General features: G+C 37.5%; 1 protein-coding gene across 2 annotated transcripts; it reads right to left on the bottom strand.

Moving 5' to 3' along the window:
- Positions 1-5,360: 5,360 nt before the first annotated feature.
- Positions 5,361-21,361, bottom strand: LOC149828415 (uncharacterized). 2 transcript variants are annotated; one of them, XM_090016839.1, is made up of 5 exons: positions 21,252-21,361; positions 20,379-21,025; positions 15,309-15,542; positions 15,005-15,222; positions 5,361-5,700 (listed from the first exon to the last, which is right to left on the bottom strand). In XM_090016839.1, exons 2-5 carry the CDS (start codon positions 20,637-20,639, stop codon positions 5,523-5,525), a joined length of 891 nt encoding a protein of 296 aa, XP_089872965.1. In that variant the 5' UTR covers positions 20,640-21,025; positions 21,252-21,361; the 3' UTR covers positions 5,361-5,522. The 2 variants fall into 2 exon arrangements, with proteins under 2 accessions (XP_089872965.1, XP_089872964.1); XM_090016838.1 differs by having other exon boundaries at positions 20,379-20,838; positions 20,931-21,329.
- Positions 21,362-24,958: the final 3,597 nt, after the last annotated feature.

Genomic DNA, 24,958 nt, shown 5'->3' with positions numbered 1-24,958 from the left:
TGATGACTTCCAAGTTGCTGTCATTATTGGGAAACTGCCGGATTCCTGGAAAGAATATAGGAATCACCTAAAACATAAAAATGAGAAAATCACTTTAGATGGCCTTCTTAAGGACATCCAAATTGAGGAAGAGACTCGTCTTCGTGACAAAAAGAATTCGAGTCCTAAAGAAGGTTATCCTAAAGTGAACTTTGTTAGTAACAAGGGTGGCAAAATCATGAAAACCCAGAAAATCAAAAAGAATTTTGTGAAAGGGAAAAAACCAACTGATAAAAAGAAAATTAGTTGTTATGTTTGTGGCAAGTTTGGCCATTTTGCTAGAGAATGCAGAGAACAGAAGAGGACTGGTCCTAAGCCAAATGAGTCAGAGGAGAGGCTTGTTGCTGTAATCTCTGAAACCTTTATGGTTGCTGCAAATAAGGACTGGTACCTGGATACTGGAAGCACTGTTCATGTGGCAAACGACAAGAACTTGTTCAAGTCGTATGAAGTAGTGGGGGAGGGATGCAATCTCTTTATGGGAAACTCTTCCTCAACTAAAGTGCTGGGAAAAGGGAGTGTGGAAATTAAGTTCACCTCCGGGAAAGTCCTAACACTTGAGAATGTCCACTATGCTCCAGAAGTTCAAAAAAATTTAATCTCTGCAGATCTCCTGTCACGAAATGGTTTTAAGATTGTTATTGAGTCTGGAATTGTAACTGTGACCAAAGGAAAAATCTTTGTAGGAAAAGGGTTTGCCACTGGTGGTATGTTCAAGATGAGCATAAATGAAGCTACTACTTCTGTTTATATGGTTGACTCCTATTTTCTTTGGCATTCACGATTAGGACATATAAATTCTCGTTGCATTCATAATATGAATAACTTTGGTCTTCTTCCGTGTCATGTGAGAATAGAACATAAACATAAGTGTGAGACATGCATTCAAACTAAGCTAACTAGACTCCCGTTTCCTAGTGTAGAAAGAATTATAAATTGCTTGAATTAGTGCATTCTGATGTGTGTACGATGGATAATGTTTTGAGTCGTGGTGGCAATATGTACTTTATTACCTTTATAGATGATTACTCAAAATTTTGTTATGTTTATTTGTTGAAACATAAATCTGAAGCATTTTCCAAATTTCTTCTTTATCTAGTTGAAGTACAAAATAGGTTTAAAACAAAGATTGTACATTTAAGAACAGATAGAGGAGGTGAATACTTAGGTGGAGAATTTGATAAATTATGTGAAGATAATGGCATTATCCATCAAACGTCAGCTCCTAGAACTCCTGAACAGAATGGAGTAGCAGAAAGGAAAAACAGAACACTTGTAGAAATGATGAATGCTATGCTGCTTAATACGGGTTTGCATTCCAACTTATGGGGAGAGGCTATACTTTCTGCTTGTTATATTCTTAATCGAGTTCCTTATTCCAAATCTGATAAATCACCTTATGAATTGTGTTTTGGTAAGAAACCTAATCTGAGTTATTTTTGTGTTTGGGGTTGTTTAGCATATGTTAAAATTCCAGAAAATAAAAGGAAGAAGGTTGGACCTAAAGCATTTAAATGTGCATTTGTTGGGTATGCTGAACATAGTAAAGCTTATAGATTTCTGGACATTGTTAATGATGTTATTGTAGAATCTAGAGATGCATCTTTCATAGAACATAAAAATGCATTTGATTCTCTTCTTGATGGCAGTCGAATTATAGTAGATGAACTTCCTGTAAATGACATGATTGAATATTCTAATGAATGTGTTGATGAACCAGAAATTGAAGTTAGACTCAGTAAACGCATTAGAAAACCAACTAATTTTGGTTCTGACTTTTATACATTTCTAATTGAGAATGATCCTGTGTCTTTTCAAGAGGCTATGTCTTCTCAAGATGCTGCCTTTTGGAGAGAAGCTATAAATGATGAAATAGAATCAATTATGTCTAATAATGTTTGGAAATTAGTGGATTTACCTGTTGGTTGCAAAACTATTGGCTGCAAATGGATTTTCAAAAAAAAATTAAAAGCTGATGGTACAATCGATAAATTTAAAGCACGTTTGGTTGCAAAAGGCTTTAAACAAAAAAAAGGTATTGATTATTTTGATACTTTTGCTCCTGTAACCAGAATATCTACTATTAGAATTCTGATTGCCATGGCTGCCATATATAAGCTTCAAATCCATCAAATGGACGTGAAAACAACGTTTTTGAATGGAGAATTAGATGAAGAGATATATATGGAGCAACCTGAAGGTTTTGTAGTGCTAGGGCAAGAGCGCAAAGTTTGCAAACTTGAGAAATCCTTATATGGATTAAAGCAAGCCCCTAAGCAATGGCATGAAAAATTTGATAGTTCTCTGGTGCATAATGGTTTTAAAATTCATGATGCGGACAAATGTGTCTACAGTAAAGTAGATAGTAGCTCAATTATTATTATTTGTTTATATGTTGATGATATGCTTATTTTGGGTAACAATAGTGAATGCATAAATCAAACAAAAAGATTTTTATCTTCCTTGTTTTGTATGAAAGACTTGGGTGTGACAGATGTTATTTTAGGAATCAAAATTATAAGAAATAAAAATGGCATTGTATTATGTCAATCACATTATATTGAGAAAATTCTTACAAAGTACGGATATCTTAATAGTTCAACAGCATGCACCCCATATGATCCAAATATGAAATTGACTCCTAATGACGGTGCTAGTGTTCAACAATTAAAATATGCCAGTGTTGTAGGTAGCCTTATGTATGCAATGAACTGCACAAGGCTTGACATTGCCTATGCAATGAGTAAAGTGTGTAGATACACTAATAATCCTGGTCATCAATACTGGAATGCAGTGAACAGGATTCTTAGATATCTAAAGCATACTTTAGACTATGGAATTCACTATACCGAGTTTCCTGCTGTTATTGAAGGGTATAGTGATGCAAGTTGGAATACTGATTTTGAAGATTCCATGTCTACGAGTGGTTGGGTTTTTACCCTTGGAGGAGGAGCAGTTGCATGGGGGTCTAAGAAACAGACCTGTATAACTCATTCTACAATGGAATCTGAGTTTATTGCTTTGGCATCTGCTTGTAGAGAAGCTGAATGGCTTAAGAATATGCTAGTGGATATTCCACTAGGTGATAAGCCTATACCTGCTATTTCAATGTTTTGTGATAGCCAATCAGCTATATGTAAAGCAGGTAATATGAAATACAATGGGAAGTCTAGACATATTAGTCTAAGACACAGTTTTATAAGACAAATGATTGATGACAATATTATTTCATTGAAATATGTGAAGTCATGTCAAAATTTGGCAGACCCATTTACGAAAGGCCTTTCGAGAGATGTCATCAATAAAACATCGAGGGGAATGAGAATTAAGCCTATTAAGTCATCACCTAAGGATACCCAACCTAGAGCGCTGGAGATCCCACATGCATAGGTTCAATGGGAAACGAATTGGTAAATGACAGATATTGAGCATATTTATGTAAGCCCATTACTGATGTGTGCTCATGAGCTGTAACTAATATGAGGGTTAAGCTAATAGCTCTTAATGAGTTTGTAGGCCTTAAGGCTAAGGTGTGTGTTACAGTACACCTAGACAAACTCACCTATATGAGTGTAGAAATGTGAGCCGTTTCTTATGAGAATTGGCAATTCTCTAGAGCACTCATGAATCCAGGAAAGCACAAGGCTCTAAATGTGCCAACATGAAATCCACACAATTGAACTTTTGGAAACCTATGTATGATTGAAAACTCTGTTAACAATATAAGGAGCTAAGTTCAAGGTAAGTCCACTTAGCACCTTGGTTAATTTAGGTTTTCTTTCAAATAGTGGGGGTTCAAGTCATGCAGACACTCTCATTGATGCATAAGTTTCTATGCAAGCCAACTATATTTTGAAACTAGTGGGGGATTGTTAGGAAAGTTTTAAAATTGATGATTTCTTTCCACCAAAAGTGTTTTAAAAACTTTAGTCCCATATCTAAGAGAAATCAGTTTTTCTAGTGGTTTAAATACAAACTTTGTTCTCCATTCTTTACTTTGGTAAGCCTTGTGTCCATGGGTGGCTTGCGGACGTTGCTGCGCATCGTGCAGCAACGGACGCGCCATTCGCGCGCACGCGCGCGCGCGCGTGCGCAAGGGCGCTTGAGGCGCAATGTGGCGTTTTGATGGCGCACTTTGCACTTCGCAGCGGTGCGAGGTGCATATGAGGCGCAAATATCCGTTTTGATTTTTCGGTTTTGAGATATCTGGCCGTTTGAAAAGTTTAATATCATTTATATTGAGATTAAGGCGCTTTGTGACTGTTGGACGGTTTTGGAGGCTTTTGATTAACAGTCAAAGGTGGGTGACCGTTCAGGTACCTTTTTGTCATATTTTCAAACCGTCAGATTTATGGCCATTAATCTCATTTATCGCAAAACGTTTTGGCCACTCTAAAAGTCTATAAATTCTTCTATTTTCGTCTTTTGAGGATTATCAGAATCTCTGACTCTCCAGTTTTCTCCTTTCTTTCTTCTCGGTTTGGCTTGCAGAGTTCATGTGTGGGAGAGGTCATCTGTTCTTGCGAAGCAGTGACTCTCTTGAGGTTCAAGCCTAGTTGTATCCTGGGAACTCAGTCGTAACAAAACCCTTTTTCGCATCTTCGGAATTTCCGGAGTGGGGCGATTGAAGTTCTAAAGATAGCGATCTTATGAACGTGCCTCTAGGCTTGAAATCTCTTTTCAGAAATCCAATTTTCACGAGGTTGGAATAACACATCCCTCTTAGAGAATCCCGGAGAAAGTGAGATTCTCCAGGAGGCATTCTACTTTGGAAGAGTCCTAGGGTAAGTGGGGTTACAAGAGAGGCATCCCACTCTTGGAGAGTCTTGGAAGACTTTCTCTCTCTTGCACAATCCCAACTGGGCAAGACTCTAACTGGGTGGGTCCAGGTCCAGGATGAGAAAGAAAAAGGGTTTGTGACACCTGTTCAACCAAATTGCAATACCTTTTAGAATTACTGATCTTTGGTAAATATCCACACATATATAAGGTAGCCCATCCCATAGCTTGACTAACTACTAAAAAAAATAAAAAAGAATGGAATGTACATATAAAGCTACAAATTTATTCATCTACAGCGACCACAACAATCAATTAAAGAATTATACACCTTTGCATGACCCCATTCTCCTCCCTCATCGCAGGTGAAAGACGTGGCTGAATATTAGCCAACGTCGGAGAGGAAAAAACACCCCTTTACCCATTTGGTGGATTTGCTCTTCTCTTAATAGTATATCGCCGAATCAGGCCAAAGGTACCTTGGATGCCGTTCATGAACCGCAACCCAAACACCATAATTTTTCCTTGTTTTTCAGTCATTCGTCTTCTGTGCTTTAGATGATGTTCATGTAGAACATGAACGGCTCTGAAAAATGTTTGTAGTACCCATCTGAGAAGTAAACTATCCAACCATGGTGTTTGGGTTATTGTTTCAATCCATCAGAGGTGCCTCTGACCTGATCCTGTCTCCTCCTTTTGGCATATCAATCCAGGGCGTCTTCTTGGGAGTGGAGCGTTTGTAGTGCCCTCTTCGAGTAGATGGTCACGGCAACGGTGGCAGCAATGGCAGCACAAAAGCCGAGCGAGTTGTAGAGGATCTCCTCTGGGGAGAGAAACCGGCACTCATGGGACGCATCTGCAAAGCTTCTGATCAGAATCCCACTGCATTATGGCACCCCAAAACCAAACGAAACTTATCAGAGAAAGGAACTGTAACAGTGATCATGTTAATGAACTACTCATGTTCTCCCGTATGTCAATGACAAAAATAGAAACTTGGCTTGAGCACTGAATAGTTGTGGCCGAGGCAGTCCAACTTGGTTGCCGCAGTCAAGTCCCTCAGCCATGTTGGATGTTTAAAACCACCAGATAAAGCAATTAACCAGTTAAGCATCCATCGGGTAGTGACTTCCAAACATTGTGTATACAGAGAGGCAAAGAGCAATATAAAACAGAAACGACCAATAAAATAGTTAATGACAACCAATGACCAATCATTTCAAGGACTCGTCATTTATTAAATGATAAGAAAGGATGATTCTAATTTTCTTTATATTTTTTTCCTTTCATTCCTCTATTCTTTATCGCACTATTTCTGGCAAGTTGAACGTTCTAAAAGAACAGATAGGAGCCTATGTAACATGGACTCTTCTAACAGGGCACCGCACCAGCATCGCACCCGCACCCATGCAGGTGCAAACACTTGGACACAGCTTTCTTTGTGACAGGTGAAGTCAACAATACTGACGTACATTTTTGTCCAAAATTAGATTCAGTTAATCATAACCAAGTCCAGTTTTATATATATATATATATATATATATATATATATATATATATATATATATATATATATATATATATATATATATATATATATATATATATATATATATAAAGTGCTGCATCACCGCAGCCGCACCTATGTGACATAGATAGGAGCCCGCCAAGGCTTTGAACACATCTGGTTTGGCTTAAGGTATTGAGGTTGCAGGATACCATGGGTTGGATGCTCAGGATGTAAGCAAGGCCAAAGCAGCAGGCTTCCTGGGGGAAAAGGGTCAGCCGAAGAGTTTTAACAGCTTGGGAGTGAGCCATATGGCAGATTCAATCTCTCCTGAACCGGGGTTTCCCCTTGATAAATATCAAAAAAAAAATAACAGATAGGAGCAGTTGATTCCAATTGATCTTCATCTTAAACCACTTCTGTTATCAACAGTATCAATGCTACCTTGATTCCCTCTGAAGCAAAGGCACTAGAGCACAAGTTTGAGAACTGGTAGCTTTCCTTTTCAAGTTGGTAAGTACCTTCAAATAGTTACTTTATTGTAATTTACGATTTTTGTTGTTTATATTCATGAAAGATCATGGTTTTCATGTTTTCAAATGTACAGTAAATATCCAATATCTCCCCATTGAGATTTTAAGCCTGCTGTTGCAGACAGGGAGAGTAGATTCATTAGGATACTGTGGTAATAAGGACCATAGGAAGCTTCTATCAAAGGAAGGTAGCATCCACATTCCATAGTATTTTTTTTCAAGTTTTCTAGGAAATAGTTAAGGCTCTGTTTGAGAACCATTTTTATGTGTTGCCAAAATGTGGTGTTGAGGATGGAGTTCCCAAAACATTCTTTTTTAAATGGTGTTAAATTGTGGGTGTTGGGGCTACCAACTTTATTCCCAATGCAGTGTTCTGGCAGTACCACTGCTCCCAAACAGCAGAGAGAGCATAGGAGCATTCAGGAAAACTGCAACACACCTCTGATTCAAGACTCCCAATCAGGGCCTATTTTAAAGAGAACATGTATCGATGGTTAGCAGAATGGAAAAACAAAGTTTAAGCCATAAACAGGTTGGATCCAGTGGATTTGAGTCTATTTATAAATGGACTTCGACCAGAACAGAATCAGGAAATCTAATCCAGATTCCAGACCACCAAAAAGCATAGAATGTCAGTTTCAAATATTCTCTGAACCAGATGGATATAGATCTCAATCTGAACCAAAGGATTCTATACAATACTGGGACAGAGATCCAAATGGATATTGACATTTCAAGACTTATATCCAGCTTATTTTCAATCTGAACCTATGCCACATGGGTACGGGTGCTGGTGCGGATGCGGGTATGGAGGGTACGAGACGACAATTTCAAAAAAAGAGGGTAGGGGGACACGGCTATATATATATATATATATATATATATATATATATATATATATATAGAGAGAGAGAGAGAGAGAGAGAGAGAGAGACTTTGGGTCTGGATCATATGTGGATCCATATTAAGGTTTATATTAAAAATTTAAAAAAAAAATCTGCAAATATAATTTTTGAGAAAAAAAGGGAGGAATGAAAATTTTAATATAAAAGGGGAAGGGGCATTTTGTAACCTCTCTCTCTCTCTCTCTCTCTAGAAGACAAAGACGACGAAGGAGGGGCCAAGTGAGGACCCAGCCCCACTGCCTCTCTCTCTCTCGGGCAAATTGGAAGAAGAAGAATAAGGTTCCAGGTCCGATATGCTCTCTCTCTTTCCCCTACTTTTTCTTCCTTCTCCTCTTCCTCTTCCTCTTTCATCATCTTCTTCCTTTTCCTCTTTCTTCATCATCATCTTATTCTTCTTCTTCTTCCTCCTCCCTGCCTTTCACCGGCATCAAACAAAAAAAATGGTTTGGGTTAGGGTTGGACTTGACCCGACCCACGGCATACCCGCACTACGTCCAGTACCCACCCCTGTGTCAACGCGTGTCGACATGGGTATCCCAACCAGTTCGGCACGTCCCGGTTACATAGATCTGAACCAAAATAACAGGTTCTACAGGGTTCTCTACCCACCTAAAGCTGCTGCGAAGCCATCAAATGTTGTGAATAGCATAGTCATGGAGACTGGTAGGGGGATTTAGGTTAAATTTCGAATGAACTAAAGGTTTCCATATTAGACGCCCATTCCCTAAGCTTTTCAATCATTAAAGCAAATGGTACTGAATAAGATCATTTACAGATAGTATGGACGGTCCTTTTAATTCACATATTAAGAAATCCAATACCTGAAATGTACCAAGAATGTGGACAGGATGGATTCAATTCTTAGCATAATTATAAATCTCATTCTTGTAAAAATCCCTTGATATTTTCAAATTTTTGGTTCTTTTGGAAAATCTCATGAACAAATGAGTAAATGCAAAGAATAAAGTATAACGTACATATATAGAGTAAAACATATAGATAACAATTTTTTTTGTAAAAGTCATGTTTTAATGCATTAATATCAAAGTAAAGATACAATATTTTCAGAACAGGCAATTTTTTCAAAAAAACACATTTTTAAAGGCAAAATAACAGCTCTTGAAAAATATTTCACTAAAAGCACAATATTTTTAAAATATTGACAATTTAATATAGTTCTTAGGAATTTTATAGAGTATTAAAAAATTCAGCTTCAAGTTGAGTAGCAACAGTTGTTAGGAACACACTAATCAATTATAATTCACAACATATTTTCCTGAATTCTGTTCAATAGCATAAATCATAAGTCTCATTCTCTCACAAAGGAAAAAATTACGAAAAACTTCAGATTTTTATTTTTTGGGGAAAATTTTGGTACATATACAACTAAAAAATAGAAACTAAAATGAAAAACAATAAATACACTAAAATAAGAACATGTTAAAATCACGATACATTACAAATGAAATACTCACATGTCACAATTTTATCAAGAATTTCACCTTTCTCATCAAAATACCAGCAATATATGGGACTTCTACCAAAGTTGAAACTGAGTACAAAAAGCAAGTGAAAAATAGGGGGTGAAGCCTTTCCGTTTTCAGAAGAAAATAAGTGGTGAAGCTTGAAGTGTGAATCATTTGTCAAATGTCGTAGAAGCGACAATTAGGGCTGGTAAATGAGCCGAACGAACAGAACAGGGCATGTTCAGGATCGACTCATTTACTAGTGGACTGAGCTCATGGCTGGCTCGTGTTCGTGTTTAGACGAGCTGATCTCGGCTCGTCCCTGAATGAGATGATCCGAATATGAGCTGGCTCGTGTAAAAATATTCCATGTTGTTTATACATAGTATATACATTTTTATATATTATACTTGAAAATATATAACTTTTTATAAATTACACTTAATAGTCCATATTTTATGTATATATTTTTCATTCAGCCTTTTTTTATATATTTTATGCATTCTTCCTTTTATATATTGCACAAAATATATATTATCTATAAAAATATATATTTTATCTATATGAGCACTATCGAGCTGAACACCTTGTGTTTGGGCTCAACTCATTTAAGCTAAACGAGCTGCTCGTGGCTCAGCTCACCAACTATATGAACCGATCACAAACAAGTTTGTGACGAGCCAAACCGAGCCGAGACACTAGTTGCTCGGTTCGTTTACCAGCCCTAGCGACAAAGGAAACATGGAGAAGCAATATGAGAGTAGGAGTGGGATTGGAGAGGAAGTGACATGAAAACAAACCCCAACTCTGATATAGATATGAGCTCTCATGTGTGGAAACATGGTAGAAGCAACGTGGAAGTGAATATAAGCATTGTCATGACTGTAGATGATAAATAATAAAAGGAAGTGAATAGATGTATCATAAAAACAAATCAGAAGAAAGCAAAGGTGGACGCAAATGGGAAGTGAAAAGAAAGCGAAGAGGAAGAGTGCTTCCCCTTATATATGAACCATGCTTCCTAGTTCTACCAAGGCTATCTGACTCGAAAGCGGAAGCGGTAAATGATACGAAAAGCAGAAGCGAAAAGCGATGCATTTTAAAATATATAAGAATCGGGAAGCAAGGAATAATAAAAAGCAACATAAGAATTGAATGGGAATCAAAATAGAATGCAAATAAAAACTAAAATAAAAGTGATTATTCTTAAATTTCATGATTTTTTAGTGTAAGAATTAAATTTTCAACAAAATCTAAAAATGATGACAGCCAATTTAGAGAAAGCACATGGAAGTGAGTGAAAAGCATGAGAGAAAACACATAGAAAACATTAAAAGTAGAGAGAGAACATATAATAAGAATAAATGATGTGTGTGGAAAGCATATGAGAAGCATGGGAGAATTGAGATTCTCATCAAGTTTCGGGAGCGAGGAGTATCGCGCTTTCAAAGCGGGCTTCCCACTTATGTAAGAAGCCTCAGGTAACTCTAGTTTCTACCATAGTGATAAAAGTTTAAAACGACAAAATATCAACAGCCAAAAACTCATGAAGAAATAGAATTTTTTTGGAAATGTCATGTTTTTATGGCAAAATATCGACAATAAAAATAAAATATAAATATAAAAATAAATAAAATTTCATAAAAAAATATAAATAAAAAATATTTAAAAAATAAAACACATGTTTTTTTATGATAAATAGCCGATGAAACATAAATATCGCGTTTAAATCATGAAATTTATGTTTCTGACAAAATATCACGAGAAATTGAAAATGTCGCAAGAAATTGCCAGTTTTAACTTTCAAGTAATTTCTCATGATATTTTTGTGAGATTTTCATAAATCTCAATGAGATTTATCACACTGGTTCCTACTAATGAGAAGCATGCTTCTTCATGCTTTCCCTGCTTTTGCATAAAGCCTCCAGCTTTAGATGAAGCGAGTATATATCATATGTAATAGTTAATAAGGATCTTGACTGTGACACCACTAGTTGCTCAGGGAAAATTAGATATCAGAATAGTATAAAGTGAGTCACCAATGAAATAAACTTTTTGTGCATCTAGCATATTGAATCGGGTGAAAACTAGGGATGGAAGTGGACCGGGGCGAAACGGGGCCCTGCCCCGCCTTGCCCCGTTTGGACCGGGGATGGAGGACATAAAACGGGGATGGAGGTGAGATGGAGGTTAAAATCAAAACCCGTGCGGGGATGGACTTACGCTTTCCCCCGCCCCGCCCCATCCCGATCCCCGCCTTGCCCCGCCCCGTCCCTAATCCTTCTTTAGGGATGGCAGTGGACCAAGGGGAAATGGGGCCCCACCCTGCATCGCCCCGTTTGGACCGGGGATAGAGGACATGAAACAGGGATGGAGGTTAAAATCAAAACCCGTGCAGGGATGGAGGGTAGGATTTTGAGACGGGGCGGGGGTGGAGACCTTGTCTCCTGCCCCCGCCCGGTCCACTGCCATCCCTAGTGAAAACAACCACTAAAAGCTGAAAATACACCAGCAATAACTTTGTACAACAAACACGACCAAGTTACATGGACTTTCAACATTCCAAAATACTGATGTTAAATTGGCACAGAGCAAGTTTTGCCACATAGGGAGCTAAAAGCTATTGGAAGTTGAAAAAATACCCATCAAACATAGGAGATACCATTAATTGTCGTTTTTACTGTGGTGTTACGGCTTCAGAATGACAAATACAACCATCTTAGACAGACTCAACACCTTATACTAAAAATAATCAACCGGTATCTCTGACCACTGCTGGCCATGGGAAAGCTGGAAGCACATTAGAAGCCAGAAAATATCTGTCGAAAATACACATAAATGGTGTTTCAATAGGCATTTCCCATTTCTTGGGCAACAAAAGGAAAGGAAAGTGAATATCCAATTAAATTGGCTAGGACAGTGACATTATTTTATTAACTTATTGTTAGGATTTTAAAAAGATCGCTATTGATGGCCAGATTTATCATTGACACATTTCAAGTGTTTTTCAAGCTTCTTATTCGTACAGTTGCCAAAAACTGTATGAATCAATTTTGATACCATAATCAGATAGATTTTTGGTCAAATTAAGTAAACAGCAAAAACTGATGGCCATAATCACTTAGTGGCATTTGTAGCAGAGAAATGCTATCTTTGTATGTGTTAGCTGGTTTAAAAGCAGGTTCACACCCTTCTCATAGTGGATCACTTTGAAATAGTGGTGCCTTTGGTTAGACAAAATTGACATGCTTGAAGAATGACTTATCATTGATCCACTATGTACTTAGGATTATATTTTCAAATATTAATGATATGGCTGGCTTAGTTTGCTTATCATGACAAATAGGTCGGTCTAGATTGGTTTTCCATCCTTCTTTTCTTAATTTATTTTCAGCTAGTTAGATAGGCATTATAATTTTAATTTGTTCAAAGAAATGGTGACACATGTTAACACTACCGATAAATTTCTCAACAGATATTTGCTTTCTCAGTATGGATAAAGTACATGGATAATAAGATTTTCCTTGTCAAAATCAAGAGCAATTTCAAAGTGGCACCTAAGCTTTCAACTTTTTCCAAAAACATACTGACCATTTTGGATTTTCCAAGAAAAAAGAGTGGCAAATATCAGTTTAAAAAAATGCAACTAAGTTTCTCTGGTTAATTAAAATACATTGAAGACTTCTACCTGGTAAACAAACAGGACACCAAATTAGACCACACACCCAACTCTTTCGTCCAATACCACAATCCACATTTATTGATCTATTTTGAATGTGACCTCTTGTTTCCACCTGTCACCTAAGTACGGGTGCGGTGCGGGTATGGGTGCGGTGCAGGTACGGAGGGTACGACACGACAATTCCAAAAAATGTGGGTACGGAGACACAGCTATATATATATATTAAATATCACATAATTAAAAAAATCAAAATAAATTCAAAATAAACTGAATATAATCTAAATATATGTTATATACTGAAAATATAAAGTTATAAACAGAAAATATAATTATAAATTATAAATTATAAATTATAAATTATAAATTATAAATTAAATACAAACTTGTACGTAATGAGGGGGTAAAATGGCGTGTCCGGGTGTTGACATGTTTCAACATGGGTATGGGGGGCCAAATGGAGTGTCCGGGCACCATAGGTTTCCACTTGCCCCTCAGCTTTGTGATATCACTCCACTTTTTTTTTTAATCAATGCTTCCCCAACCAGCTCCACAGTGACAGAAAGGAACAGCAAACCCCAAAAAAATGAATGTCACAAATCTTTCACTCCACCATTACCCGCATAATGATTTTCACATGCAAAGTTTTCAAAGTTCTAAAATTACAGTTTTGCAAATAGAGAATGTTGATTTGAGTAGAGAGGGAGGGAGAGGTGGGGTCCAATTGGTCAAATTTTTAGTACTAACATAAGCCATGTCACAGGGACATGCCATTTTGGCTGTGTCCCTGGTGACATGAGCGGACACACCGACATGGACAATGACACGTACGGCATTATTTTAATATTTTTAAAATAATATTTTATTATATTTTAACTTTATTTAAATAAAAAGCCATTTTTAATGTTAAAATATTAAAAAAAATTAGTTTTTATTGATTAAAAAATAAAAAATCTTGTGTCCTCATGTCCAATTTTTTGGAAAATTTTCTAACTTTCTAGTCAAATCCGATTGTGACATAGGACATAAGTTCGCTACTTCCAACTTGGGTTACTTAAATGGAGATTTGTTTTCAACTAACCACTCAAATGTCAGTTTTGTGTATAAAAAGTCAAAACAAGTTAGGGTGACTTTGGTTTCCTAGAGTTAAAAACAAAAGTTAAAACAAGTCATGTAAATGGCATTTTGCTACCTATTAAAATTGTGATTTAAAGCTTAAGAACAGATTACTGATAAAAGTTAAGGTTTTGATTGAATAAAACTTAACGGCCATACAAGAAACAACATGAACCCTTCCTGACAATAAATGGTTGAAACTTGAACATGCTTTGTTGACTAACATAGATATGATGGTATGAAGTAACTTGATAAAATGCTGTTGGTAATATTACATACAGAATGACATCCAATCCAGTTTATGTTTGCCTTTGGTTATTTATCACACAGTAACAGATACTGCCTTCTTCAGTGACAGAAGAAAATATAATAATGCAAATGAAAACCTATAAAAGAAATGCAAAATCTTAAACCCAAAACTAGAAACACCATTACCAAACAAATAAATCATACAAATGGGGAAAAAGTTGGAGCATATATCTAATCACTAACATACTATGAATAAGAGAAAGCATACACTGAAAAAACCACATCAAGAAATAATCAATAGAAACAAGACATAGAGCATGCTTTTCTATAGAATGTCAGAGAAAATAAGGAAAGTAACAAGAGATAGAAGTAGAGAGAGAGAGAGAGAGTGAATAAGTTAACCTATGCTACAAAATTTCCTAACTACTGTAAGGGCTATGCAACAAAAGTTAATTTTTTATACAAACTCGGCTATATGAGGACAAAATCTTTACATGAAAAATCTCAAGGCATAAACAAAGTTAATTCACATGTGAATAAGTTAACCTTTTCAAACGAAGATGGAAAATAGGAAATCCCCATAAGTATCAAATCACTATATTAGAGAAAATTTATGAGCTTGAATTCTTAACAAAGCCATGTTACTGATGGTAAGAATGAATAACCAGAATGAAGGAAAATGATTTTCTATATCTGAAAGCTCATCTATAAAGATCACTCATAGGACTAACCTGTAGATTGAAACAAAAACTTCTGGCACGATTCCGACCAAAGATCCACATAAATAGGGACAGTATTTCACATTTGTTGCAACAGAAACATAGTTGAAGACAATGTACGGAAATGGTGAGATCCTAAGCAAAGTCACAGCTCGAAATTGGTGAAACCAGCTTCCTTCGCCTGCTAATCTAACAATAGCAGCTTTCTTAGGCCATCTTTCAAGCCATCTCTGTATCAAAAAAAAACTTTAGGTCAGTCAAAGTTAATTTTGCCAAGAAAAATATCAGGAAATTGAAAAGGGAAATTAGGACTCACATGTATTCTTTCATGAAAGATAGAACCAATGAAGTATGGCAAAGACATGCCAAAGCTTGACCCTGTCATTATTAGCAAAAATCCATATCCATAACCAAAAGTCATCCCTGCTAACCACATGCAAGGAGATGATGGCAATAGAAGAGCAGGAAATACCGCCATAGAGGCAAAAAGCAAAAAACCAAGAACAGGCTTGCTAAATGTGGCTGTCTCCCAGTCCAAGATTGGTATAACCTATTAAAAAGATGATACAAGCCAAAAAATATTGAACAAAATTAGATAAGCAGCAAAATAGTGTCATGATTCACGAATAGCATAGAAGATTCTTAAGAATTAAGAGGAGAAAAAGAAAGGCAAGTTCATATGGAAAACAGAAAGTGCAGAGTCTATTTGCAAACAGGCAGGCTACCATTGCTAACTTCCAGTTTATGGTTTTCTAATAGTGTCTACTTTTAGACTATGTTACTTGGACACTGACATGGGTGTTGGTGTTAGACACGGGTACAAAGTGTTGGGACACGGCAGGTTTTGAAAAACTAGATACATGGACATAGTGTGTATATATACATATATATATAGAGAGAGAGGGAGAGAGGTAATTAAATAAAAACTAAAAGAACTTGTCACGAGAGAGGCAGGAGGGGGAGGAGGTCCATCTCTCTTCCCGACATTGTTAGTGGGGAGAGGAAGGCCCCCCCACCTCCTACCAATTAAGAGGGTAACCCCCTCTCCCCCCATGTACTATTAGTGGGGAGAGAGGGAGGAACCCCTCTTAACAAGGGGGGTTATGAGGGGGGAAACCGTCCCTCACCCATGGCTTATAAAAGCCATGGGTACTCTCTCTCTCAACCTCACTTGCAGTGAGGAGAGAGAGAGAGAGGAAGGATGAGGACGATGGAAGAAGAAGGCAATGCGGAAGTTCGCATTTGACGACTGGTAGGTCTTCTTCCCAAGTTCCTTTTCCATTTTTTTAGATTATGTTCATGGCACCGTCAACCATGGAGGTAGCCGGTGCAGACGATGATTTTGTTAAGACTGGCAACCACAATGGTTGTCAGCACTAGTTTTATTTGTCAGGGCCGACTCGGTCTGGGCATGCCCAAACTGAGTTCGGTCATATGCGGTGAAACAGAGAGCAGGTAGGCTTTCTGTCAAAGCCGATCTTTTTGTGGCAGAACAGGGAGTAGAAACTCCCTGTCACAAACGGTCCAACGACTGACTCAGTCTGGGTTTTTCAAACCGATCCCTGTCTCCGTCAGGCGAGCTAGGTTTGGTAAGGGGCGTGATATCCCCATGTGAAGAAAGTTCGGGACTGACTAGTCTGGTCCTAAAAGAAGAAAATATGCTTCAAGACTAACTCGGTCTGAGCTTGATCGGACCAAGTCAGTAGGAGACCGACCTAGATGTAACTGAGGCCGGGTCAGTAAGGTTAACTCGGTCTGGATGAGTCTTTCATACCCATTGCATGTTTAAGAAAAAAAAGAGGAAACGAGTTTTTTTATTTATATATGTATATATATATATATATGTGTGTGTGTGTGTGTGTGTGTGTGTGTGTGTGTGTGTGTGTGTGTGTGTGTGTGTATTAACCCACACAATTATGGAAAAAACAGAGATAAGGGGTATCTCGATTTTCTACCATAACGTAGATCCAATAGGACCCAAGTCAAACCTGACCGGGTCAAGATTGAATCCAGTTATCATATTTGGAACTAATAGGACCAAACCAAAATAGAGCAAGTTGGATCCAATTCGGACCCAAACCTAGACTGTATCAGTTTGGTTTCAATTTTTGCACTAAAGTGGAGAACCAAGTTCTGGATCTGTTATATTGGATTTGGACCTAGCAAAGATTGGATCTCTATTCTAGTTCAGGATCCGTAGTAAATGGATTTAGATTTGGATCCAAGTCGAGGAATCCAGAACTGAATCAGGAAGGTTCAATTTCAAATTAAACCTAGAACAGTCAAGTGCTGAGTTAGGTCAGTGAGAAGTTTAGAGTTGAAGGATTGAGACCTGTCCGAGGAGTGAAAATGACCATTTTGCTCTTATCGATAAATTAGGTATAGCCCTTCACTCTAAGCTCGAAACTGAATGAATCTCGGTGTATTGGATTCAGAACACAGAAAAAGATCTAATTGTCTTATTTTCATAGTCAAACACACAATACAGAAAAACGAGTATCGGTAGACCTTTCTGAGGAAGGGTAGTTTTGTAATTTTATAAAGTATGAAAAATGTCGGTTTGGCAATTAAGTAAGCAAGTTTTATGTATTGAACAGATCTTAATAGCTCAACGAGTGATTCAACTACAGGTTAGAAGTTCAGTATCTGCATATCGAGGTAAGGGATATTATAAACATGTTTAGTTAATAATACATAATCTGTTTGGTTCTTATGAGTTAGCTTACATGAAATCTTATATGTTTGAGAACATAGTTGTATCTTGTATTTGATACTGTTGCATTCTATAATGTGTTTCATGTCACATGAAAGAGAAAATGAATACATATGAGTTTGTTGTAATGTCAAGAATGATTTCATGTATTTATAAGTTCTCAATACAAGTTGCATGTTAGTGAACTATGATATTTTAGACAAAAATACATACAGAGAATGTAGAATTACATACATGAGAACAAAATTGAGTACTTGAGGAAAGTCCTAAGAGTCCCTACTTTCAGTTAGTTTACTGGAAGCTTAAGTCAACTTAGCATGCTAGACTTAACCCCATAAATTCCCGGAAGAGGCAACGAATGGAAAGGGCTACCTGATGGCCATCAGAGTGAAAGCCGCCATAAGCGTGAGCCGCCGGTGATTTATTGATGTAGTGTTACTATAGCGTCTGCGTGCTTAGATCTTAGTGATATCAGAACCCTAAGAAGAGTTTGAAAAACTTAGCTAAGTTACAAAGAAAATAGTAAACTCGAGGTTGTTCATGTGAGAAAGCAATGAGTTGCTTAATACATCCTAGGGATTATATTTCACACAATATTTGGGACTCTAGGCAAACCAGGATATAGCATGAACTATGAACCTTAGAGAGCAAGTATATCTCTCTAGTCTGACTCTCCGGCTAGATACCGGTATGTCCTCTTTCACTACAGTGCCTCATGACTCCCGTGAGAGCACAAAGAGTAGTTCATAGTTTGGCCAACATCGTAGAATTGAGGTATTTTACACATGTTGCTACATCCAAGTAGGCTATTATCGGTATAGCCAATTTAGTAGAGTAGTTAGCATCGAGATGATGCTAGCTTATGAGTTTTGAGAGGATTAAATGGAGAGATTTAAAAGAAACAAACATGTGTGTTATGTGATGTAAAAAAACTTAACTAAGACTAAGGGCTTAGAGCACACTACAGTTGCAAGTTAAAGTCTTCAGTTGTTTATAAATATTGCTTATTGAGTTGTAGATTCACCTTCATTTTTATAATTACAATTGTAGGTTCCAGGTGATTTACCAGAGACAAACCAGAGTCGCCACAGTTCCAGCAGGTGTCATTAGGTGGCTTGATGGAGATGAAACTTTATTTTATGTTCTTATTTTATTGAACTTATGATATGAATGAATGATGTAGCCAGAGAAGGTTTTGAGTTATGAGACTATGATGTGAATTTAGAAAAAAAAAATTATGTCATGTTTCTACTGTGCTCACTTTGTACTCTTCCCTTTGGGAAGTAATACCCACAAACTCAGACTCGATAGGTCCCGGATCGGGGTGTTAGAGAAAAAAAGGGAGACATCTTTGATTCTCTCTTCTCTCTATGTTGCACCTCACAATTCATCAAAATTGTGAAAAGTGAGAGTTAGTTCTTAAATGAGACCGAGCAAGGCTCGACTATGGAAACAATGAGGGAATCATTTACCCACTAGCATGACTCCTTCATCAACTATGAGAGAGAGAGAGAGCTATTTATATAGTAATGAGGCATGTTAACACAGTTTCGTGGAGTTAGGACACAATAAAATACAAAGAGAAAAACAGGGTTTAAACAACATTGGCACAAAGTGTTAGACATCAGAGACTTCGTATTTAAGACACTCAAAATTGTTGGACACGTGACACACCAAGTGTCCATTTTTTTCTGCAACACTTTTATGTTGAAAAATGAAGTGTCTAGGAGTGTTGGTGTCGGTGTCCAAATGTCTAAGTGTCAGACACTGACGCCTTGGCCCCTCTAGAAGTGTCAAGGTAACATAGCTTTTAGACAAGACACAGTAACCTATAAATATGAAACAAACCTAGTAACCTAAACTTAAACTAACAAACTAAATTTTAGTAGTTTCCAAGTTTCACTAAAATACCGTTGAAATTTCACAGAGCAACAGTTCTTTCCAAGTTCTTTCGACCTTCAATTAATCAACCATTTCAGTAAACAAAATTCAAAACATCTTCGTAGTTGATTGTTACCAAGAGAAATAATCCTATAAACCAACTTTTAAGCCAAATCTGTCTAAACTCTGATATTACAAACTGAAAAATCAAGGCAAAGAATAGGGAAGACTCGTGCTCTTTTTTAGGCTTAAAAAGGTATTACGGTACAAATCACACAGCATGTTCACCAAATCTTTCACATATTTAATAATGTCTTACGAAAATTGCAGAAAGTTTTTAAAGCCACTAAAACTACCCAAAATTTTCAAAAGCTGAAGAAAAGTGAGAACAGCAAAAGATATGTCAACTATGAAGATGATCATGAGAAGTTAAAACGTAAAATTTCCAAATAATGAAGAAATCAGAATGGTACACAAAGTTACATTTGCAATCAGTTCTTTTATACTGCATCCAATAAAAAACATAAATTATATTCATTAACAAGAAAAAGGAAAAAGGATTATTCATTAACAAGAAAAAAGTAAAATTACACAAGCCATCCTCAAAAATGATTAAATACCACCACCACAAAACGCCACTAGGATCCAAAATTGTCAAATTGGATGCATTTACAGAGAAACTAAAATAAATTGGGATGTATGCCAACCATGGAGGGACAGAACAACGTACAAAAAGAAAAAAATCAAACACGAAAAGTAATAATAATAATAAATACTAGAGAGAAGGATTACCTTCCCAATGAGTAAAGGCGCTCCCCAAATGATGAAAGCGCCAAGGAGAAGCAACAGGCAAAGGCATACTAAAACCACCTTCACCCAAAGGCACATGCAGCAAGCCTTATTCACAGGAGACGGATTCTCCAACCCCCCGAACTCCTCAGACTCGGGGTCGTGCAGGTAACCCAGCCTAATATACGCCCCATTGCCGTCCTCCATCTCCAACTTGCAAACCAACGCCGCTTCTGCGTCTTTAATCTCAACGCAATAAGTCATGGCCGATGAAAACGATCCCGGAAATCGCCACAAGTGACGAAAACAAAAGAATCGAGTGATAAAAAGGTTCTCCCTTGAGCCGATGTGGGGAAAAGAAATCACTCTGTAGTCGCAAAATCACGCATTGCAAAGATAACAATGATCCCCATTAATCATCAAAGCAGATGTGGAAGACTTTTCCTTTCCCCCTTCCCTCTTCCTGCAACCAAAAGAATCCAATTCAATCAACTTTAGCATCCGTTATAGAGAGAAACAGAAAGAGACAGAGAGAGAGAGAGAGAGAGAGAGAACCCTAATTTCCGATGCTTCGCTTCAGGTATAGCCAACACAAAGAAGGACAGAAAGGAAAAGTAAACCGTGAAGACGAGGCTTCGTGCAAAAGCAAACTGTGAAAATGTGTTTGGGGAATTAGTTTCCGTGAAAAATTAAGACCAGAGGGAGATGGAGGCAGTGAAGGGAAAAAACAGGACGGAATGTCAAAAGCAGAGGAAATTGAAGACTGGTAGTAGCTGAGAAGTAGGCAAACGTTCTTTTCTTTAGTCGTTTGGAAAAAAGAAATCAAACAGAAAAAAATCGAGAAAAAATAGAGAGAAAGACTGCCGAGGATTTGACCTCGGCCCGTCGATTAGCTCCTCCCCGGCAGGCAGCCTTAGCCTTCCTTTCCCTCCTTCTCGAGCTCGGAAAAAAACTGGATTCCCCCAAAACAATGAATGGGACGAATCTCGGGAATGGAGGAGAAGTCCGAGAAGAACTCCCCAAACAACAAAAACCAAAAGAGGACCGGACGTGACATGTTCCACGTCAGCGACCGCGCACAAAAGTTTCCATTGGAGTTAAGCGCATCTTTTGGCGTCTTCTGTGCCACGTCGTATAACTGAACCTGCTGCTCTGGCAGAACGAGGTTTCCGGAATCGAAACAGATCACGCACACACAACCGGATCAAAGTTTTTTTTTGAGTTACGGAAATGCCCCCTGTAGGTTCGGTTATGGGTCTTATAGGCCCAGCATGTGCATCACATTGTTTAAGGGGCATAATATATGCCCGGCTCCGTCCAGCGCATACACCAGTCAGCCAACCAACCACCTCAAGGACCCAAAGTCTTAAAAAAGTACAAATGATTTGTTGCTCTCTCTCTCTCTCTCTCTCTCTCTCTCTCTATATATATATATATATATATATATATATATATATATATATATATATATATATACTTGGCTTCATGTTGAGTTTGATATCAAATCGGTTCCACTCATCCTTATCTTCATACCTTTCCTGTGATTTCATTGATGCAGGTGGTTTTGATCAAATTGGACTCCATAGATGTAATCTAGGTCATTCATTTAGTGTATGTAGATATTTAAATAGCTGAAATTCAACATGTGTGCAGGATTTTTTGGTGATTCAAAAATCAACGGTTGACAAAAACCTAAAAAAAAAATTATTTAAAGCATCATACTTTTCGTCAAAGAAATATAATCCAAAGGTCAATTCTTATTAAATCGGCCATGTTAAAACATTCTATGAAGTCAGATTTGGTCAAAACAATTTGCATCATAAAGATTTACCAGGGGTACAAAGATGAGAGATAACATAGGAGGGGCTCTGCTTGTTAGGTAGGAGTTGTTAGTGCAGGTAACCATGTGTTGGGTCTTTGCAAGTTCAAAACTCAAAGGTATGTTGTCTAACTAGCGAGGGTATGCCTAACCCTAGTGTTCCAGACCGTCATGTTTTCACTTTGTTTTATTTGATGTAATACCTCTTTGCCCTCTCTAACTATTGTAAAAATGGGCTTTGTCCAAAGTTTTCTCGTATCCAAAGTGATACGTACCCCAGTCTCTCTATATATTCTCAAGCTTGATATAAGAAGTTCATGCTTTCTTGCATTTTTGTTTCTTTCTCTCTCTCTCTCGATGTGATTGTGCACGCGCGTGCTTATGAGGTTGCGCCTGCATGCATCCAAATCCAAATATCCAGACCCATTCTGGACATCGCTACCCAAGGCGATTCACATGCTTGCAGGATGTCCTTGGTCATTGTGGATCTCTCAATTAGCCGATGTTCGTCGTGATCCTTTTATTGTCTTGATTCCGTTGATGAATCGTATTTTGGACTTTGTTTTAGCAATAGTTATTTTATGATTTTTTTTTTTTTTTAGGAGCCGGATTCTACAGATCAGGATAGTTCTGGTACCTTGTAGGATCTTTTATGGTACTAGAGGATGTATGGGGTCCAAGGGTAATTTTTATTTTTTCGCAAATTCGATTCTCTTATGGTGTTGGTGCAAGATCCAATTCGCAACCTATTTGGATCCGGATCTTGATCCGTCTTCATGAGGAGGGTCGTAGGTGGCGTCACTTTAGTGTGATCCATCTTGGACCTTATTTGAATTCATGTTGATCAGCCCAAAGTCAAAAATAGATTGTTGGTGGAGTTATTAGCATTTAACAAAATCTAGGCTTGCACACTCATTTTTGGTGCAAAGCTTGGGAAGACCCAAGGTCTCTTTATTGTGGCTCTTCCCAAGCAACCTAAGCCCTTAACTAGGGAGGTCGACCAAGGGGTTGGGAGAGCTTCTTCATTTTCGTTTTTTGTTGTGTGGCTGGTGCTAGAGTGAGGAAAAAACAAGTTTTTGGTGTGGTTGGTACTTGAGAAAAACTTTTGAGTGTGGATGTTTGGTGGAAGGTTGCTTGGAGAAGAACGTGAAACCATGTATCACCTTGTGAGTGTGGAAGTGAAACTCGTGGGTGGTTCCATTCGTTGAGGCTGATCTAAACTTGTTTGTGGTAGCTGAGATTTTGGCACCTCCATTCGTGACTCATTTGTTGTGGCGTCGGTTGCTTCCCAACGACAGCCATTCCAACTTCAAACCGGATACTCGAGGGTTCCTCATTTTGCTTGTCTAATTTTTTTTATCGCATGTAACGTGTGTTAGTCATTTCATCTTGTTGAAAGTGTGACTAGTTCATTGTCTCTTTTGAATGCATAATTAGATTATTTTTATGTTAAAAAAATTGGATTATTCAATCAAGTTAATCCCTAGAATATTCAGTGTGATTTGAAACTCGTTATTTCAATAAATTTCGTGAAATCGCTGTCTCGGTTCGTCAGAGACATATTCAAAGAAACGATCATATCAGCCTCAATACTAATCCGATTTGGACGTTATTTAGCTTCCCAAAAAGCTAAAAAGATTGTCTCCAACTTTGTAGTTAAAACTATTTCATGATTCGGTTATTTGAGGCCTTGAAAATTTCTGTCAAAGTCTCAGACTGACAGTGATCTACTGTTATTAATTTGGTTCAGAATACTCCTAGTAGTGTTCGGTATTTTGCCGTTGACTGAAGATCCCCTGCATAAAAATTAGAAATTTTTTATTCTGTGAAAAGATAAGATCGAAACCCACATCTTTCATGTTTGGTGATTTTATTGAATCATTGTCTTTATATTCCGAAAATATCAATTTCTATTGTCATTGAATACTTGAATGTTATTTCCTGCAACAATATTTTTTTATATCATTCTGGATATTCAAAAATTTGTAGAGGATTATAAAAACATCGAAAAGTTGTGAACTTTAGTGTTCTGTAAAGGTCTAAATTTGACCTTCATTTTGTCAGTTGTGAGTTTTTGCAAACTCCAATGTTTGAAGGGTTAAAAATCCCTTCAAACAGTCTGCTTCTGAATTTTGATAATCTGTGTTGGACTTGTTTAATAGTCCCGGTGTCGAGTACGTGGATCAGACGTTCCTGCTCCGAATCTGATGTGTTTAGATTCGTTAGAAAGCTGTGTGAGTTGCGCACAACTTTTATTTGGACCATTTTTGTCGAAATAGAGTGCACATGTCCCAAAAATCTATTTTTTCAGAGTTCTATTCAAACTCTACATCATATAAGCTTCCACATGCATTTGGATCCGTTTGGATCCTGGATCGTGGATCAATGTGTACCAAGTCCACCGTAGTATTACATCACTTTTTGTCAAAGAAATATAATCCAAGGGTCAATTCTTATTAAATTGGCCATGCTAAAACAATCTATGAAGTCAGATTTGGTCAAAACAATTTGCATCATAAAGATTTACGAGGGGTATGAAGATGAGGGATGACATAGGAGGGGCTCTGCTTGTTAGGTAGGAGCTGTTAGTGCAGGTAACCATGTGTTGGGTCTTTGCAAGTTCAAAACTCAATGGTATGTTGTGTAACTGGCGAGGGTTTGCCTAACCCTAGTGTTCCAGGCCGCCATGTTTTCACTTTGTTTTATTTGATGTAATACCTCTTTGCCCTCTCTAAGTGTTGTAAAAATGGGCTTTGTCAAAGTT

Source organism: Nuphar pumila, chromosome 9, assembly GCF_984573655.1.
Source record: "Nuphar pumila chromosome 9, dmNupPumi1.hap1.1, whole genome shotgun sequence".
Classification (NCBI taxonomy): Eukaryota; Viridiplantae; Streptophyta; class Magnoliopsida; order Nymphaeales; family Nymphaeaceae; genus Nuphar; species Nuphar pumila.
Note: the sequence above shows the minus strand (reverse complement) of the source record. Positions and strands in the feature narration are given on the sequence as shown.